This window comes from Semicossyphus pulcher, unplaced genomic scaffold (assembly GCF_022749685.1).
Source record: "Semicossyphus pulcher isolate SPU_LCO1_2020_fin unplaced genomic scaffold, fSemPul1.0.p SCAF_12, whole genome shotgun sequence".
NCBI lineage: Eukaryota > Metazoa > Chordata > Actinopteri > Labriformes > Labridae > Semicossyphus > Semicossyphus pulcher.
Genome location: NW_027211626.1, coordinates 81941 through 101762, shown reverse-complemented (window position 1 = coordinate 101762; position 19822 = coordinate 81941). Strand labels below are relative to the sequence as shown.

Here is a 19822-nt window from a genome sequence, read left to right as displayed (position 1 = left end):
AATGTGAAGCGTATTCCCTTACAGGTTTGGTTTGTGTGTTCCAGGTGAATGTGCTGCTCGTCTCTGAGCTCATCGTGAAGGAACCATTGTTTTTATATTTATCTTGTTTCAAAGGTTTCAGTGTTGTGTGGAAGTCTGAGAACAGCTGATACCGTCCTATAGGTGATGGTATGTTGTGTTATACTGAACATGCATCATTCCTGCTGTGAGAGTCGCTCTCAGCTGATGTAGTAAATGTAGAGGGAGATCTTTAGAAGCTTCCTGTCGCGTGTCCTCATGTGGACCTGCTCTGTGTGGATCCGAAGTACATCCAAACAAACGCTTTGCAAATATACTCTCTGAGCTCCGTGCTGCGTCTCAGTGCAGACTTCTCATGTTCCACAAAGTTTGTTTCAGTGAATATCAAAGTGTAAAATGTTTGCTGGGTGGCAGTGACACTGATCTTTAATGTGTTTGTTCATTCATTGTAAGAGCTGTAGAATAACCTGTGTTCTGTCTGTTACTCCTGAAGCTAAGCTTAAAGTCAATACTGACTCAGCAGGTGGGACTGAAGCCAGACCACAGACAGAATCAAAGGTTAGTGTGCTCACACAGATGTTTGAATCAGACAGTCTCTCTCTTTTTACTCTCCTGGATGTTTCTGAGCTGCTGCCGTCATGAACCCGAAGCTCGTCTGCTTCTGCCTCGTCTTAGCGGTGCTCCTCATACCGGCTGAAGTATGTATTCTCTGTGTCTTCACTTTGTATCAGACAGCATCTGTGCAGCAATAAATCTGATTGGTTCTTATATGTGATTGATTGATCACGGTGCGATGTTTGATGATGCATTTTGTGGTGAATAAATGCAGAAGAGCTTCTTGTCCATGTTGTCCTGTCTTTGAAATGTCGCTGTGACAAGCAGCTGCACATTATTGTTCTTCATTGTGACTGTAATGCTCTTCAATGATCATTCAGCTTAAACATAAAAAACACAAGAAATATCGTCACGGCCATGAGCACCACGGACCCGGGCATCTCAAACAAGGCAGAAAGAAACTAACTTTTGATGAGATCATTAAGGGTCAGTGCTTCTTTTGTAACATGTTTTATCCTGAAAGTCTTCACAGTGCTACACCTGAAGGATGTGCAGGTTTCATGATGTAAGAGAGGAAGGCAGCTCTTTTGTTTGTTGTTTCAGACATCTTCTTTTCTGTCATTGATGATGACAACGAGGATGATGATGATCGCTCAGACTGGCTTTATGATCTGCAAGAGCCAGAAGGTGAGACAGCTGGAGCGAGGCGAAATGTTCACTCAAATCTGCGTACGTTTTCCAACGTCATCACCTTCCACTTCTCTCATCTCTCAGGCCTGTGCAACCCGAACCCTTGTTTTAATAACGGAGAGTGTGAGCTGAAAGGGAAGAGGAAGTTCAAATGTGATTGCCCGAGACCCTTCAAGGGGAAGAGATGCGAGAAAGGTTTGGACAAAAATCCCCTTTCCAGCTCTGCTGCTGTTCGCCTGCAGACTTTCAGATAGAGTTTGCACACTGTATAATGAGTAACAATGAATAGAACCTTCTCTGTTGTCATGTCAGCTCCAAAAGTCTGTAGGAAAGGGATGTGTGGGCGTGGAGAGTGCGTCCTGACTTCGACTCGGCCGTACTATGAGTGCAAATGCAAGGCGCCCTTCCTGCCTCCAACCTGCAGGACGTGTAAGAACAACGGTCTCAGTGTTTTTAGAAGTTTCCTACGTTTCCTGAAAGCAAACACTCACTGTTCACCGTTTCTCTCCTCAGACTCTCTGTGTGAGCCTAATCCATGTAAGAATGGAGGGACATGCAGCAGGGAGGGGAACGACTTTGACTGCCAGTGTGCCGAAGGGTTCAGAGGACAGTTCTGCCAAGTTGGTAAAGTCTACACCGACAGTATTGGTTCCCTTTTCCCAGTCCAGTGTATGCATCATCATAACATGTAAAGAGCACTTCATGGACTGAGTGTCAGAATCAGCGATCACGTAGAGCTTAAAACAAACTCACGCCTTCGTCAGGGAGTCAGAGAAGTCGCACTGTGACGATAAAGCATGTTCATGTTCAAAGAGTGTCTTTTTGTGACTGAGTGTGTTTCACTCGTCAGGCCCCGATGACTGCTTTGTGGACGATGGAGAGTCCTATCGGGGCAATGTGAGCGAGACAGACGACGGCTATGAATGTCTCTTCTGGAACTCTCACTTCATCCTGGCGAGAGGAGTCGATCCCTTCGACTCCTTCGAGGACCAAGACGGACTTGGCCCTCACAACTTCTGCAGGTCAGGAGGAAACACATCAGAAACACACGAAACATCTTCAACGTGACGCTAAATCCAACATTTTTATGAAACAGAAACCCGGACGGAGAGAGGATGCCCTGGTGTTTCTACAGAAGAGGACCCCACCTGCTGTGGGACTACTGTGATGTCACAGAGTGTGCTGATCCGACAGGTGGGCTTTCATCGCACATCAAACAGACCGGCTCAAACTCAGTAACATCTGTTCCACTTAAACGAAACATGTTGAGTATAAAATCATAAACATCAGAATTATTTTCTTCTGTTTCAGCTGTAGTACCAACAGCACTCCCCCCTCCTACCCCCGGTCCCACAGCTCCAAAGCCCCAACCCACAGAACCTCAACCAACATCAGCCGCCGAGCCGACAACGACCAAAGCCCCGACGACTTCAAGGCCCAGCCAGACTCCGCCCAGCCAAGCCCCGCCCCCTTCTCCTACACCCATCGCTACCCTCGTCCCCAGTACCAGCGCATCACCCCAACAGTTCTCCACCTGTGGGATGCCTCAGCCAAAGAAGGCCATCACCAGGATCTTCGGGGGCCTGAAGGTGGCTCCAGGTGCGATACCCTGGCAGGTGTCCCTACAAGTGAGGCCAAAGAACTCCAACCAGCCGTTCAGACACATCTGTGGAGGAGTTCTCATTGAGAGCTGCTGGGTGCTGACATCCGCACACTGCATGTAAGTTACAGTGACTTAATGTGGAAGACCACGAAACATCAGCTGCTTATAGGACGACCGTCACATGAGGACTTAAAGCCTCCGGAAACACGAACCCACAACAAGCTTCTCACTGCTGTTCAGGGTCTTATTGAGACACTTAATGAGACTCAAACGTACAAAGCTATAACAAGCTGGCGCATAGGCTGTTGTTTTGGGCGGAGCCAGAGAGATGTCAATCAAAATGTGATCGGCCACACCCACATAGTCTTAGGAAATGGTCTAACAGCGAAATCACCTGTTCTTGAACCAGGTCTTCTCACCGTTATGAGCCTTTAGTTCACTCTGATTATTAGCGTCTCAGCTTTGACATCTTTTCTGCATTTTACTGTTTGAAGCTGAATTTTCTGAGGCTTCATGTTGTGTTCTGCTTGTGTTCGATCAGTGAGAAGAATAAGGACATGCAGGTGCTGATGGGGAGTCTGTCTCTGGATACGGAGGAACCAACAGAACAAACTGTGAATGTTCAGGAGGTGATTGTCCATGAGAACTACAGAGAGACTCCATCAGCGGTTTACAACGACATAGGTGATCAAAGCCTCTTGTTTCCTCCTTCCTCACTGATGTCAAATAAGCACTGACATAATAAAGAAGCAGATTAAAGTTCTGTCAAATCAAAGCTCTGAATCAGTTTGAAACACAGGATGTAGTGTCAGAGTTAAGGGAGAGTTAAATAGTACTATTTTTAAAGATAACAGTATTAGTGCAAGAAGTAAATATAAAACTAACGTGATGTAAAAATATGTCCTTTTTCATTGTGTTGTGACTTTGATCCAAACTGTGTCTCAAAGCGTTGTTGAGGCTGAGCGGGACTAACGGTGTTTGTGCCAACGAGAGCCAGTCTGTGAAGACGGCCTGCCTGCCCGACGCCCAGCTGGCTGATGGGATGGAGTGCACCATCTCTGGATGGGGCTCCACTGAGATCTGTAAGGACACTTTCACTGAGCTGTAATATAAGAGCTGTCATTCTTAATGACCCCGGAGACCTTGAGGTTTTTTTATTCATATTCAACAAGTTAAATGAGAGATAAATCTGTGGTTATATTCTGTAAAATCTTCTTTTTCCGCCTCAACTCTGTAGCCAACTTTGGTTCCAACCACCTTCTGTCAGCTGATGTGCTGCTGATCAACCAGGAGAAGTGCTCTGAACCTGCTGTTTATGGAGAAGTTCTGGATAACTCCATGTTCTGTGCCGGACACCTGCAGGGCGGGGTGGACTCCTGCCAGGTGAGTAGAGGAAACGGGCTGTAAAGTGCGTGCTGTCATTTTATAATACCTGCATGTGTGACTTATCGCAGGTAAGTTTGTGTTTGCAGTCAGCTGTTTTCTCTGCTTCAGGGTGACTCTGGAGGACCTCTGACCTGTAACCAGAACAACACACACGTTGTCTATGGTCTGGTGAGTTGGGGAGACCAGTGTGGAAAGAAGAACAAGCCCGGGGTGTACACACGGGTCACGAACTTCGTGGACTGGATCAGGTCAAAGATTCAAGCTTCACCTCCATAAGAAACCTTTATTACTCATAACAAACCCGCCAGTGCAGCCACAGATCTGGTTCTATATGCAGAAAATCTTCCACATCACGATGGTGTGATTTTAGGAAGTTGTACCTGGTGTTTTTCTCTTCAGCTCCACAAAATCATTCCAATAATACTCAATACAACCTCCCAGAGGAACAAAGCAATGAGCCGTTAACGTGTCTTCTCAGTTTCTTGTGTTTCATGTGGCTGACCTGAAATTTACTGTAAATCAAAATGTGCTTTACTCTGATTCAAGCTGAAGGCAATCTAAGACTCGTATCAAAAATAATGTATGTGTGAAAAAGGACACAATAATAAATGTCATATGAAAGCCATATTTTCATATTAATCAAGCAAAGACTTTGCTGTCGTTTCTCGACAGGAATGAAATATAATGCAGAAAATGAAGATGAATGTAAGGAAATAAAACCTTTGACAAGAAGCAGATACGTCGTCATGCATCAGTGAAATCAAACAGTCCTTCAGAAGTGACGGCATATTTACAGCATGCTCTAACTTCATTGTTATCCTGGTCACCCCCGACCAGGATAAGGAGGGTCATAGTGCATTTCCACGGCATGGACCGGGGTCTAGATTAAATCATAGGGACTTTATTCAACCTCCCAAAAGGTCTCTGGTTCGAGGGTGGTACTTTCTGAAAGTACAGGAACTTTGGGGGCGGGCCTTCAGGCTTTCAGGAGTCGTCTGACCGTCTGGATGTGATGCCATATCATACTTTAATTTTTACAACACTCTGAGGAAGTAGTGGCTTTAAATTTAGATTATTATTCACCACTAAATCAGTTCTTAGAACCGGGGAGAGTGCACGGGATAAAATTAGAAAAGGTCAGAACTACAGGAGTGCTGCAGCTGGGACTTTTTTTTGATAAGAAGAAATGTAGTTTGTGTAACATATGTAGATGTGTAAAGAGGTGAGAATTATCTCCCTAATCTTCACAGCTCTTTAGACATCGGTAGAAACGCAGACAACAGGCCAGAGGAACCCTTTAAGTCCCTTGAAAATAACCTCCAGGAACTAAAAGTCCCGGCTACTTTTGCTGTAAACGGGGCTTTTAGTGCTGGAATGAAAGATTTAGGTAGAAGCCTGATCAGAAATAAACAAGTGCACAAAGTTTAGTTCAAAGTCTTTGAAAATGTCCTCTGGAAATGAGCAGACAGGTGAAGAAGGCTCCTGAGAAAGTTATTTATGTACACAAAGGAAACCGTGGTGGACATAAACTGTCTCTTCAGCCTCCTGTGCTCTTTTGAACTGCAGTCTCACTGTTCCCTTTATTTGGCCTCACTGGGTGTTTTATTGGCCGCAGGGCGGACTCTCTGCAGGGCCGCTGACATGTGAGAGCGAGGGCACGCATGTCCTCTGTGGTCTGCTGAGCCGAGGGGACAGATGAGCCGCACAGAGACTTACACACGGGTCATTTACTCTCTGAACTACAGCAAGTCAAACAGGAGAGATCGACTTCACTGCAGAACAAAACGATGCCTCTTGATTAAATATGAAATAACTGCTAATAACTATTAAAACAGGGGCGTGTCGGGGGGGCATGAATCTTCTTTTTGAGTCTTTAAAGGATGAAGCATGAAGGATTTATATGTTGCCACTTCAAAGACCTACACACAGTTATAAAGCAGCTGTATGATGCCTTGTGGAGACAGAGATGGTACATTGTGTGTGTGTACTTCACATACTTCATGCCACCCGTGCATAAGTCAGTGCCTCCTTTAAACCTCTCTGGACATGCCCCTGCTGTTAAAAACAGATCACAGTTTCAGTTTGTCCAGGATGAGACGGTCAGAGGGCCGTATAGCTTCACAGTCACACATCTGTTACAGCCTGCAGAAGTGGAATATAACAACGTGTTTGATGTCAGCCCCCCTTAAGAATGTCCTCGTGTGAGTTTTTGACCATCTCAGAGGTCTTTAACACAGAACAGTGTGAGAGGCTGCCTGTTCAGGCCGTTCACATCGATGCAGGGGTTAAACATGGGGAACAGAGGCTCGGAGCACTGCACACAGAAAGAGTGAAGCAGACTCATAGAGTCAGCATCGTAGAACGACAGCTCCCCCTTCTGGAGGTTTGTGAGAATGCCCAGCTTCCTGACTCTCCTCCCCACTGACAGCTGCTTCTCCTGGGTGTCATGACACGCTAGGTACTGTCCGTCTCCATGGTAGATGCACCAGGATGTGTTGTTCACACCGAGGCCGGAGGAACTCTGACTGAGACTTTGTTTTTTACCGACCGGTCCGGTGGTCACACCAATTAACCAGTACGGTTTGTCCTGCACGATGACCTCCCAGTAATGTCGACCAGCTGTGAAGCTCTCCTGAGCCAGGACGCTGTACTGGGAGTCGTACGGCCGAGGACTCAGAGCTTCACTCACAGGCTGCCTCCTCCAGAACACCTGCCTCCTGTCACTGGATATTTCCAGTTTGGGATGGGCTGTGCTGCAGTCCAGAGCAGGAGAACTTAGATCTGCAAACAAACATCTACAGTCAGCAAACACTTAGTGGGTGGATAGTCAGAGTTTATTTAAGATTACAGACTGGATTCTTTACTAACACGACCACGTTCGTGGAAAGTGTTGGGACAGAGCCACAGAGAGGTCATCCACCAGCCTCTCTACTGTCCTCATCTTCTCAGGGTCACACAGGGATCGCTCGACTTCCTGGATCGGTGCTAAATCCAGAGGATGGCTACAATCAAAAACATGAAACCATCAGAGGAAAAACATGCATTAAAAGAATATAAAAACATGAACGTGTACTCACCAGAGATTCTGTGCTGTGATTTGCTGTAAGAAACAAACAGGTCATGTTTATTGTACATATCACAGGTGAAGAAGTTTTTCTCAATTGTTCAGGCACATTACTTTAAACATTTTTAATATCCTCAGCACAGAAGATGCATCGAAACAGTACAATGACTGTTTCTTTGAAACTGTGTAAAACCACTTTGTAAAGCTAAAGAGCACTTAGACTGAGGACAAACAACATGTGTGTATTGTGTGTCTGCGTGGTCACACAACAGACTAAAAGCCTCAGGTACCACCTGACATCCTGTCCTCCTGTTTGATCTGAATTTTATAATTTACCAGACTTTACTGCAACTCCCTGTCAGCTCAATCAATGCTTCTCTTTTCTGAATGCATGACTGACACAGTTAAAGAAGTCTGACATATTTTTGGAATAAAGCTATTAAACAATCTTTCTGATCAATGTGCTTTGTTATTTGCTGACGACTGAGCCAAAGCAACTGAGAAAAACTGCAACATGATCACAAAAACACACGGCATCTACCTGTAGGAATCTCAGGTCGTTTGTTTCCTGTAGGAGTGATATGCTGGAGGCTCTGAGGCGATCGATCTCTTTAATCTGAGCCTCCATGTTTCCTCTCTGAGCCTCCAGCCACTCCGTCATGTATGTCTCCTCTGCGTCTATAATGTGCATCATCAGACGCTCGTCACCATCCAGGACAACACGGATCCTGCTGAACTTATCTGAGACTCGCTCTCTGAAATCTGCAGCAGACTTCTAGGACACAAAACATATTTAAGTACATAGAAGAAGAGATTCTGTGGAGAAGCAGATAGATACTTTACATTGACTGTACCAGTGTTTCTGTGTACAATGACTCCAGGTCTTTGATGGCATGTTCTGCTTCACCTCTCCTCTTCAGCAGTTGGTTCATACTCGTCTCTAACATGCTCTAAATACAGAAATGAAATAGGCCAGTAGAAAGTTAATACCCTAACAGAGAAATGAAGAAGAAAATAACACACACATGCCACAAAAATACTAAACTCACCTTAAAGTCTGCACAGGCCTCCTGCAGCTGAAGCGCTCTGTGGTTCTTGTGCGTGCCGACCAGCACACACAGACAGCACACAGGGACCCTCTCCTCCGTACAGAAGAGCTTCAGCTCATCTCGGTGCTCCCTGCACTTCAGAGACAGAGGATCCCCCGTCACCTCCACCACCGTGTGCTCCCTCAGAGCAGACCTCTGCTGGTGCAGGAGTGCGTGAGCCTGGCAGAGGGAGGCATCGCAGGTCAGACAGGTCCTGATGGCCACAGACGGCGTGTCTATGCAGTGATCACAGTGGATGGTGGAGGACGATTTGGCTGCTCTGTTTGGTGTTGTTGTCTGTATCTTTACTGTTGATGTTCTGTTAGAGGTGAAGTCGTTTACTCTGGTCTGCAGGCTGCTGTTTACCTGCAGAGCAAGGTCAGAGGTTAGGAAGATCTGACACTCAGGACAGAAGACAGGACACTCATCGGACCCGTCTGTCTCCCACACAGTCTGGATGCAGGTGAGACAGAAGTCGTGTCCACAGGGCAGCGTCACAGGATCAGTGAAGAAGTCCTGGCAGACGGGACACTTTAGAGATTCCTCCACAGTCCCCATCGCTCTGCTCGCAGCTGTTACAGCAGCTCAGTGAGCTCTCTGCTCCTGGCCTCCAGCTCATGAATGTTTCAGCCTCAGTGTCAGGTTACTAAAGAGGAGCGGACGTTTTTCAGTCGCTGTTTCAGGCTATTGACTCTCAGGAGGACACACACGATGGATAACACATTTCCATCACACTGGATTCAATTATTTAAATTGCTTGTTATTTGACCCTAATGAAGATTGAATCAATCAAAATACAAATACACAATATATTTACTGTATACTATGAAACCCATTTACCCTAAATATGTTATGTTGATGCTGCCTTGTCGAGCTCAGTCTGGAAATGGAAGGTTGTCAAAATAATCTTAATTTCAGGTCCTTGTATGAGCTTTACACTTCATCTCAAAGTCATTTTAACAGTTTGCTCCAAAGTTTAGAGATGAAAAGGGTTCAGATCATTTTATAAAAAATGTGACAATAATAGTATTCAGTGATTTGTTAAGGCATTTTATAGTCACATCAACACTGAGCATTACAATTTGTTAACACTTTTATAAAGAGAATTTTGGCATTGACTTCCAGTTCATCATCTGAAGTAAATTCATTTTAAGAGGTGTGTTTTGTTTATCTCAGTTATGTGTAATGTATAGCTGAAGCAACATTTTTTGCATTAAATGTAGGCCATAAGAAAAATTCAAATGTCTTTTAAAACAGGCTGATAATTATTAAAAACAATTGCGCTCGGCACTTGGTTCAAATCTGAACCGCCATTGTTGTTTATTTTTACCCTCCATCCCTGTGCTTGTACTTCCCATTGCTACGTAAAGCTGCGTTCACGTCTTTCTTGGATGCTCGGAGTTCTCAAGTTGGGAAGTCGTTCTTCCGACTTCGGTGTGTTCACGAGCTTTGAGTCGTAATGTGGGAGCAACAAAGACGCCACCAGGAAGACTTTCACATATCAGAGAATTTCACATATATATTTTATTTGATATTTTGTCCTTATCTAGGTCACTCTACGTGGACAGAAACTAAGGGTTACAACTTAATACCATATAATAAATTACAAATGAGACAAAATTGAAATTCACAGCTTTAATTAATAAATGGTTTTTGACCATGAATCTAACATTAATTTTGTCCTCCATGTTTTTGCAAGTCTGTCAACTCGGCAAGTTTCTAAGTTGTTGTTTCTGCTTGAGGGAAGCTTCACGTGAAGATTCACCGTCGGAAACTCATTTTCCCGATTTTTGTGACACTATTTGAATGCAGCGAAAGTGGCCACCAATACAGGTTACTATTTCTGCGTACGTAAATACCGATCTACTACACGGACTTATCCAGATATCATACGTATACGTCGTTCCTGCATACCTATCTTGCGGCACTTCCCATTCAACGTGGGCTGTGGATGTGGCAGCAAAGCAGCTCCAGTCCGGCTGACTACGTGTCTCCTTCAGGGCTCTCACAAGTTTATCTGCACCGGTTTACTAGATTTGACTTTTTCTGGTAAGAAATCATTTTGTTCAGAATATTTATTTCGTATAAAATAGCCGCTAAGCTAGGCATTGAGTGAGTTCAAAATAGCTAATGCTAGCTAACCTCAGCTAGCCTCAGGTACGTTTGACAGCAGTGCAATGTAGCTACAGTCCGTTAGCCTTATTTACTAACTTGCATATTTTAGTGGCTTCACATATGTTACAGTTTATTCGTGTGAAAAGACAAAACATCTGGATTTGTTTCAGCTGCTAAGCTAACAAACGCTAATCTAAACATTATGTCTACTGGGTCAGTGTGTCAAGTTCAAGAAAGATACCAACACAAACCTCATGGAAGATGATGCAACATATGGTATAAATATGCATAATATTAATGTGTTTTTTTCTGGTATTTAATCAGAATTACATATAAAGAATGGTATAAATAGCCTGTCCATCATATCCTAAAGCTGCTTATCTCAGATGAGGTCAGTCAGACTAACCTGACTGTGGTTTGTGTGTTCTTCATCACAGCTGTCCTCAGGTGTCAGTGCCATGTTTGCCAGGCTGGCCCTCTGTTCCCGCCTGCCACACAGAAATGTCTGCCCGGTCTCCATCAGAACGTTCTCTCAGGCTAAATGTGAGTAACCTGCCATCTCTGTCACAGAACAATTGAAAATTAAACTCACCATGTCCTTGAGTGCTGGGTTATTATTATTATTGATCAACCTGGACCACTGTGGGCTGCAACAACACACCTTAAACAAAGTGGACATATCTTTAATAATAAAATGTGACTGCGCTATTCTCTACAGTCTCGCTCCCACGGCCCCATGGGAAGTCTTTCGCCCACCGCAGTGAGTTAAAACAGGCCAAACGCATCGTAGTGAAGCTGGGGAGTGCTGTGGTGACCCGGGGGGATGAGTGTGGGCTGGCACTGGGACGCCTGGCTTCGATAGTGGAGCAGGTAACGCCACATTTATATTGTTGATATATACAAGGGAGGAATTAACTGAGGACACATGGTCTTGAAAGAAGAACTTGAATGTTCCACCCTCTGTGTGTGTCTTGTCAGGTGGCCGTGCTGCAGAATCAGGGCAGAGAGATGATGATCGTGACGAGCGGTGCTGTGGCGTTTGGGAAGCAGAGACTGAGACATGAGATCCTGCTGTCTCAGAGTGTCAGACAAGCCCTGCATTCGGGACAAAACCAGCTCAAAGAAATGGTGAAAATATCCTCTTACACTTTTATAGTCCACTCTTTAAATAATGTTAGAGAGATAAGAGATAGTCTTGTTAACTTGAGTGAAATATCTGTTCAGTCAGTGCCAGTGTTGGAGGCGAGGGCGTGTGCAGCTGCAGGACAGAGCGGTCTGATGGCGTTGTACGAAGCCATGTTCACCCAGTACAGCACCTGCACTGCACAGGTATGCACTTGACTTTTCTCACAGATTAAAACACAGTCAGCAAACAAGCTAAGTGACTTTATTTGCTACGTTTCTTTCTGTAGATTCTGGTCACAAACTTGGATTTTCATGACGAGCAGAAGCGCCGCAACCTGAACAGCACGCTGCACGAGCTGCTGCGGATGAACATCGTTCCCATCATCAACACCAACGATGCCGTTGTTCCTCCCCCTGTTCCCAATAGCGACCTGCAGGGTGTAAATGTGGGTACAGAGTGAAGTGCATGCTGGGAATGCTAAAAGTGGTCCAATGTTGTGGTGGTGAATATTCCTCTCCTCTCTTTTCTTAAAATTCAGCCCTCCCTAACTCTTACTACTTTAAATGTCTCTCTTATTCAAAGCACTACTATATTTTTAGTCATAGCATTGGCAGTGTTATTCTGCACAGACCTGCTTGTGTGATCGCTGTTTGGAAAGAGGTGAACATATGTGGTTTGTCTCTCACTGGATCTGACTTGGAGGCCTTTGTTGCATGATTTGAAGTCATTAAACAGTTAATACAGTTACTTTATTTTGGCTTAATCTTCTTTGTGTTTGTGTTTCAGGTAATAAGCATCAAAGATAACGACAGCTTGGCTGCACGGCTGGCTGTTGAAATGAAAGCAGACCTCCTCATTGCCCTGTCTGATGTCGAAGGTACAAAAGAAACTAATTTGATGAATGATTTTATTTATTCTTTAATTCTGTTTTACACCGAGTTACACCAAGCCCCAAGTGATTCATTTTGTCCCATAAACCTTAAAAAATGCCCAAAATATTTAACTTGCAATGATATGTGTGTACGTGACAAAGTATCACAAACAATTGTGTGGTAATAGTACATGATGAAAATGACTTAAAGAGCCATGACACCTATTTCAAACATGAAGCTCAGCTTGCTGTTTTCTGTGGCTCTGAATGGACGTTTCCAGGAATGTTCTCATCACAATAATCAAGTTATCAACATATTATGTCATCAATAATATGAAAACTAAACAATGGCTTTAATTAATGAATATCTTCCATAAATGAGTTCTGTGTAAATATAAACTTTTAGCTTTATGTCTGGTCTGTTGTCAGGATTGTTTTTGCTTGTAAAATATAAATATTAATGTGATCCTTTGGTTCTGCAACAGATTAAAGATAAACTTATCGGTTCCTCAGGTTTGTACGACAGCCCCCCAGGAACAGACGATGCAAAGCTCATTGACATATTCTATCCTGGAGACCAGCAGTCGATCACGTACGGCACCAAGTCCAGAGTCGGTATCGGAGGCATGGAGGCCAAGGTCAGCCTGACTGATAGTGTTTAATCTCAGACTGTAAGCAGGACTGAGTCTGATGAGTGATAATAAGAAGAATTAAACTCCGTCATGTTGTCTGAATCAGGTGAAAGCAGCGCTGTGGGCCCTGCAGGGGGGGACGTCTGTCATCATTGCTAACGGCACTGATCCTAAAGTCACAGGACACGTCATCACGGACATCGTGGAGGGGAAGAAAGTCGGCACCTTCTTCTCTGAAGTGAAACCTGCAGGTACAGGGTTCTTCTATCTGATAGGAGTACTTCATCCCTTTGTTGTGTTTGTGTTTTTTATATTTAATTTGTGTATTATTGAAACCATCAGGTCCCACTGTGGAGCAGCAGACGGAGATGGCTCGGCACGCAGGCAGGACTCTGGCATCCCTGCACCCTGAGCAGGTGAGCTCCCTCAGTTTCGTAAGACAACTGAAGTTTAGTAGTATATGGAGAGGATTTCATGGGCTTGAAATGGTTTCAGGTTATATTTACGCTATATAATAGTTATTCTGTACTTTCTAAATTAACTTACATGACAAGTTTAACAGCGGGGAGCTTGTATCACTTGCTTAAGCTCATGGCAAACAACACATTAGAAAATGTCAACAGGAAGAAAAAATGGATTATTTTCACAACAGAGATTACTGAACTGGTTTCATCTTTCAAGACTTTAAATTCTGCAATCTGTTAATCGTACTGGGTGTGTGTTTTGTTTTTCCAGAGGGGGGAGATCATCTGCTGTCTTGCTGAGCTGCTAACAGAGAAAAAGGAAGAGATCCTCAGTGCCAACAAGAGAGACATGGAGTTTGCAGCAGCGTCAGGTACAGACGCACAGAGACTCTGCCTACTGAAACAGAGATTTTCTCACCTTGAGGGAGTATTGACTTGTTCTCACTGTGTTTATCTTTCTCCTCACAGGTCGTTTGTCCCAGCCTATGATCAACCGCCTGAGTCTGTCGACCGCTAAGCTTAACAGCCTGGCCATCGGCCTGCGTCAGCTCGCCGTGTCCTCCCGGGACAGCGTGGGTCGGGTTCTGAGGAGGACCAGGGTCGCCAACAACCTGGAGCTGGAACAGATCACCGTCCCCATCGGTGTCCTGCTGGTCATCTTTGAGTCTCGCCCTGACTGTCTCCCACAGGTCAGTCAGCACCAACGCTCAGCCTGTAAACTTTACCCTCGAGACTCCAGAAGAACTTCCAGAATGTTGCTGCAGTTCACTGAAATGAGCATTTCAGACCCAATCCAACAAACATCTCTTTTTAAAACATTTATATTTATAATACAAAGATAAGAGGACTTTATTTTACAGGTTAAGATACTCTGGGAATGATGTAGAAATGATGGGCACTTCAGGAACAAATTAAAGTGTAGAGGGTTAACCACCAGCCGCTGATGGTCTGGGACTTTTACATCTTTAAACTTATATCTTCATGTTTGTTTTTCTGTGTTTCAGGTGTCGGCTCTGGCTATTGCCAGTGGAAATGCTTTGCTGCTAAAGGGAGGAAAAGAAGCTGCCAACACCAACAAGATTCTACATCAACTCACTCAGGAAGCTCTTTCCATTCACGGAGTAGCTGATGCCATTCAGCTGGTAAAACTGCAATCAAATACAATGTGCACTGTTACATGCTTTGACTTTTAATTCAATGATTAATTAATGATTAATCTCGTAGGTGAGCACACGTGAAGAAGTCGAGGATCTGTGCAGACTGGACAAGTTGATCGACCTGATTATTCCACGAGGCTCCTCACAGCTGGTCAGGAACATCCAGAGGGCGGCGAAGGGTATCCCTGTTCTGGGCCACAGCGAGGGCGTCTGCCACGTCTACATCGACCAGGACGCCAGCATCGACAAAGCTATCGACGTCGGTATGTGGCTCCTGTAGAGCTGTTTGGATGATGTGTCCACTTTGCTGTGGTTTGCAAGGTTTAAAAAATACTGTTTTCATATCTTGTTTGAATGAGCATACTCTCTGTCATGTTGTCCAGAGTTGTGGTTATTAACTTTTCTGGCTATTTAGAACTGCTGATTTGGTAAACATATATAAACGTCTTTTCTTCCATTCTAGTCCGAGACTCCAAATGTGACTACCCTGCAGCCTGCAACGCCATGGAGACGCTTCTTATTCACAGAGATTTGCTGAGAACTCCCATTTTTGACCAGATCATCGACATGCTGAGAACAGAACATGTAAGGAAAGGCCACAGACACGGCCACATTTTTGGCAAATGCAAAGCATGTTTGAGCTCTAGAATATAGAAGAGTTTATTCAGGTCGATAAAGTACAATTCTCTTTGTTGTGTCCGTCTCTCAGGTGAAGATCCACGCAGGCCCCAGGTTTGCATCCTATTTAACCTTCAGCCCCTCGGAGGTAAAGTCTCTAAGGACGGAGTACGGAGACCTGGAGTGCTGCATCGAGGTGGTGGACAGCATGCAGGATGCTGTGGACCACATCCACAAATACGGCAGCTCCCACACTGATGTCATCATTACAGAGAACGAGGAGACAGCCGAGCAGTTCCTGCAGCAGGTCGACAGCGCCTGCGTGTTCTGGAACTCCAGCTCTCGCTTTGCAGATGGCTACCGCTTTGGTTTAGGTACGTACAGTATCAGGTACCGTTGTATTTATTAATCAGGGATTAAAAGGACCCTTTGTGTCTTTTCCTGCTTCTTTGTCTTTGGTCAATCACATGCCTGATTAAAGCCATTTTAGGAAAGTATAAGAATAAACATCCTGTGGTACACGGATCCAACCACTACTGTTGTGAAAATGGACCATAAGAGTTCATTGTGTTTTGCAGGAGCTGAGGTTGGTATCAGCACAGCACGAATACATGCCAGAGGTCCAGTGGGCTTGGAGGGACTTCTGACAACCAAATGGGTCCTACGAGGGGAAGGACACACTGTGGCTGACTTCTCCGAGCAGGGCAGCATGAAATACCTTCATGAGAACATCCCTGTGCCCCAGGGGAGCTTCAGTTAGGTTCCCAACCAAAGATCCCTCAACTAGAGTGAAGATCATTGATGTCGACAGAGTTCATTTAACGGGTTTGTGTAGCTGCTGCTTCATCAGCTGTGAGAATTCTCTTGGTGCAGGAAACCTGCATGCAGATCAGATCAGAGGCTACTTTTACCTGAAGTTCATGAATTTGTGACCTTGTGCATAAATCTGTGACTCAGTTTTCTAAGATATATGCTAATCTTCTGAGGAGATGAGTAGTTGTTACATAACTGTGAGAGAAAGTATCATGGTCAAAAGAGAACATGGTTTCCGTTATGTGTATATGACAGTGTGACATGTAAAACAAACTGTACACAACAAAGCGCTTTCCTCTGTAAGGTCATTTTTATGGCTGCAGAAAACAGAAATCCTGGCCCCCGCTGTGGTTTTCTTACTTATTTTTCTACATAAAAAAGTCTCCTTCTGTCTTTTTGTAATTTACTGTAAGAGTTGTTTGTGCAAAATCTCTGTTCAAAGTTTTTTTGCTGTCTCCTCTTTACACACAAAAAATAAATATACTGTACAGCTCTTTACTCAAGATTTTGTGTTTGATTTTCAGACTGTCCTACTCTAACATACATTCATACAATTTATAAATTGTAATTAAATCTGCTTTCATATCTGCAACACAAAGTCAGGGCAAGACAAAACACATTTTCAAAGCTCTTCCCTTTTTTCCCCGAGTGCAGACATGCGCTTAACATAATGTGATACAAAGATGTTATAATAATGTTATATTTATAATTAAATTAGGTATAGAATAAGCAAAAGAAATACAGAGCTTACACATGTAAACTTTTACAAACTATATCATTATTCAGTCTGGTCCAAAAAGTAATTTTATGCGTACAATGTTTGAATAAATAGCTTGTAGATATTGTTTTAGCGTTACAGAAATGACAAATCTCCCACTCGTCTTGAACACATCACGACTGACGTATTGCGTATGGGCGGGGCTTGGCATCAAGCAGTGCTAGCCCGGACACCGGGTAAACTGAGCTGTCATCTGTCTCCACTGTAAAGATGGCAGGAAACAAGTCTTACACTATAGTAGAATATTTCGGCGGGGATGACGGTTACCGCTGCGGATACTGTAAGAATGAAAAGGGAAACTTTTCTCACGGTGAGTGATTTATAAAGTAGCGAAGAATTAAGCTAATCAGTGCCTGTCGGTGACCTAGCTTATGCTAGCGATTTAGCTCCGTCTACTTACTGGCATAGTGACCAATTTTTAAGGGGGGGGTAGCAAATGTGGAGTCTGTAGTTCTAAAGGCAGTTGATTTAATTAAATTATATGTGCTGTATTTTTGCTGAACACCTGTAAATTCTACTGAGGGCTCACATTAGTTAGCGTTTAGCTTAGCTTACCTAAGGCTAGTACTTATTATTAAGTCAGTTTTTAGCCCTTAGCATCCTCTAGCCTCAACTCTTTCATCGTTGGAAACAAACTAAGATTGTCTTATAGTTAAAGGACCTAAAATAATTAACTAACAGTGGTTGTTTTTTATTTATAACTATCAATATTGTTATCTCAAGGCTGACTCTGCCTCATTAGCAGCCTAGCAGTACACTTGTTACATCCTTTACTAGCATCAAGCTAGCTCACCAGCAGAGTAAAAGCAGACCAGATCAGGGAACTGACCAGTTTTAGCCAAATCCACCAGTTGCTAAAGGGTCTGCTTAACTTTTTTCATACCAGTTGTTTAAATTACCTGTAATTGTACAGAGATGTACACATCTTCATTTAGTTTGGTTGGACTATAAAAACTGTTATGAATGCAGCGTTTTGGGTCAGTCTCTCTGCTTTAATCAACAATCCCATATTTCATTTGGGGACACAATTTACTATTAAAACATTTAAGAAATAGCAACACAATTTATCACAATACTCAGCATTTACAAAATATTTAAAATTGCAATAAAACTACAATGTTTATAAAGAATCCCTAAATCCTCCATCCAGAAATAGTTTGTGTAAAGTGCTGCAACAGCATAAACATGAGCCTAAATATGACACAGATTTCACAGCATGCTGAAACAGAAGACCGCGTGTTTACTATGTTCTGTATGTAATCTCAACAACGTGTTTTAGTCTTTGTTTAGTGTAATGAGATGAGAAACCACTCTGTACAGCTGGAGGGGAAATCCTTTCTCCCTTATCCGGTTGTGACTGGTGGCCTAGGCTCACGTCCAAGTGAACCCTGGATACGTTTGGTAAAAGTGATTATTTAAAGAAACAAGGTCATAAAACAGCCAGTGGATCGAGCGTTTAATTTTGTATGTTTCTGTTTGTAATTCTCCTGATTCTCAAATGTATACCACCACTTTTTACTAAACAATTAAAAGGCCTACTCATAAATGAAGTGAACATAATTGTTTTCTCTGTTTGCTAATCTATTTATCTATTTATTTACTTTTTCACAATCTAAGTTTTTTTCTCTTACAAGTAGATGTCATCCATCAGTGTAAGACTACTAAAGAAAATTTCATAAGGTATTTGTGAGTTTCTAGAAACCAAGTAGGACATACACATCCTGCTGTATTACTCCATATACTTAAGAATTATGTAGAAGGCAATTTCTTGGTCGACCCACAGCCTCTATCCAGACTGTTATTTAAAGGCACCAAGGTTAATGTAACTGCATTTTTTAGAAGTCCTGTTTTGATGCAGAGCTGTGAAAAAGCAGATGGGAAGTGATTTTCTGTGTGGGACAGATTCAGAGGAGGTGATCAGGGGCGAGACAGGTTGACTATAATTAGAGTTCACGGCACTTCCTAATGCAGCCGGTGAGTGTAGAGTCCGCAGACGAGAGCTGTTGACTAACCTAAGTTAAGAGTGGTAATCTGGATGTGTTACATCATGTGGGCACGGCGAGTTCTGGTGAAGAAGGGAGACTGTGTAATTCTCGTAGGTGTTAATAGGGTATACGTCCGTATTATTTAACCTGGATAAAGGATAAATGAACCCAATGTTTAAGGTCATCCAGGACCAGCTGATTATATTCAGTCTGCAGCAAAGTTTCAAGTTTTTCATCAGCTATGATTTTAGTAGTGATAATCAGCACTTTGTAACTGTAAATGATCAGATATATGAGCAGCTTTTCCGAGCAGGTGCTCCATAGGAAAGGTTTTCCTTTGCGTGATTGATGCAGTGACATTATCAGCAGTGTTTTTGCATGCAAATTCAATGTGACCCCCCACCACAGAGCCCAACACCTGCCCTCCTCTGTGTTACCTTCACGCCTCAGTGGAGGCTGAAAGGAGGACCAGGTGTGAACGATGAAAAGTCACCCCTGTTGCTCAGAGATGATGGCAGCTGTTGCACTCACGACAAGCTCTTATGGCATGACTATTTTGTGCCATTATTTTGATTATAATACAGTGCTGTACTTCATTTTATTGTTATTTTATTGGCTCTGTCCCCAGATTACTTTAAATATTTTGGGATGGTGTCACTTGATTTGCAAGGTTGTAAAATGCATGCAAAGTGTATTAAATAGCTCCAGTGCTTTACAGACAAAACAATTAAAAGTAAATTAAAAAAATATAAAACACTACATAAAATATAGAAAAGATTAAACTCCAAATACAATAGGCAAAGATAAAACATCAGATAAAATATACAAGGGCAACAGACATAGGACAATGTATGAAATA

At 43.4% G+C, this 19822-nt stretch overlaps 4 protein-coding genes across 5 annotated transcripts in view; 3 read left to right on the top strand and 1 right to left on the bottom strand.

Annotated features, from left to right (window-relative positions):
* Positions 1–656: 656 nt before the first annotated feature.
* On the top strand, positions 657–4977 carry LOC138588219 (hyaluronan-binding protein 2-like). The gene is made up of 13 exons (XM_069658176.1): positions 657–716; positions 954–1059; positions 1177–1260; positions 1348–1458; positions 1576–1692; positions 1777–1887; positions 2114–2285; positions 2360–2457; positions 2575–2983; positions 3408–3550; positions 3814–3948; positions 4104–4249; positions 4361–4977. Exons 1-13 carry the CDS (start codon positions 657–659, stop codon positions 4526–4528), a joined length of 1860 nt encoding a protein of 619 aa, XP_069514277.1. The 3' UTR covers positions 4529–4977.
* Positions 4978–6470: 1493 nt separating this feature from the next.
* LOC138588144 (E3 ubiquitin-protein ligase TRIM11-like) lies at positions 6471–8962 on the bottom strand. The gene is made up of 6 exons (XM_069658044.1): positions 8366–8962; positions 8171–8266; positions 7858–8091; positions 7330–7352; positions 7121–7254; positions 6471–7033 (listed from the first exon to the last, which is right to left on the bottom strand). The coding sequence occupies exons 1-6, from the start codon at positions 8960–8962 to the stop codon at positions 6471–6473; spliced, it is 1647 nt and encodes a 548-aa protein (XP_069514145.1).
* A 1390-nt stretch (positions 8963–10352) lies between these two features.
* On the top strand, positions 10353–16686 carry LOC138588438 (delta-1-pyrroline-5-carboxylate synthase-like). The gene is made up of 17 exons (XM_069658566.1): positions 10353–10453; positions 10957–11062; positions 11238–11389; positions 11498–11647; positions 11744–11848; positions 11932–12090; positions 12432–12522; positions 13030–13154; positions 13255–13399; positions 13491–13564; positions 13884–13983; positions 14081–14301; positions 14617–14754; positions 14837–15032; positions 15233–15354; positions 15479–15761; positions 15966–16686. The coding sequence occupies exons 2-17, from the start codon at positions 10978–10980 to the stop codon at positions 16145–16147; spliced, it is 2328 nt and encodes a 775-aa protein (XP_069514667.1). The 5' UTR covers positions 10353–10453; positions 10957–10977; the 3' UTR covers positions 16148–16686.
* Positions 16687–17150: 464 nt separating this feature from the next.
* Positions 17151–19822, top strand: part of LOC138588474 (arginyl-tRNA--protein transferase 1) — a 54936-nt gene continuing 52264 nt past the window's right edge. For both annotated transcript variants that reach the window (XM_069658619.1, XM_069658618.1), the window contains exon 1: positions 17151–17288. In XM_069658619.1, the coding sequence (XP_069514720.1) occupies positions 17189–17288 (100 nt within the window). In that variant the 5' untranslated portion in view covers positions 17151–17188. The remainder of the gene's footprint in view (positions 17289–19822) is intronic.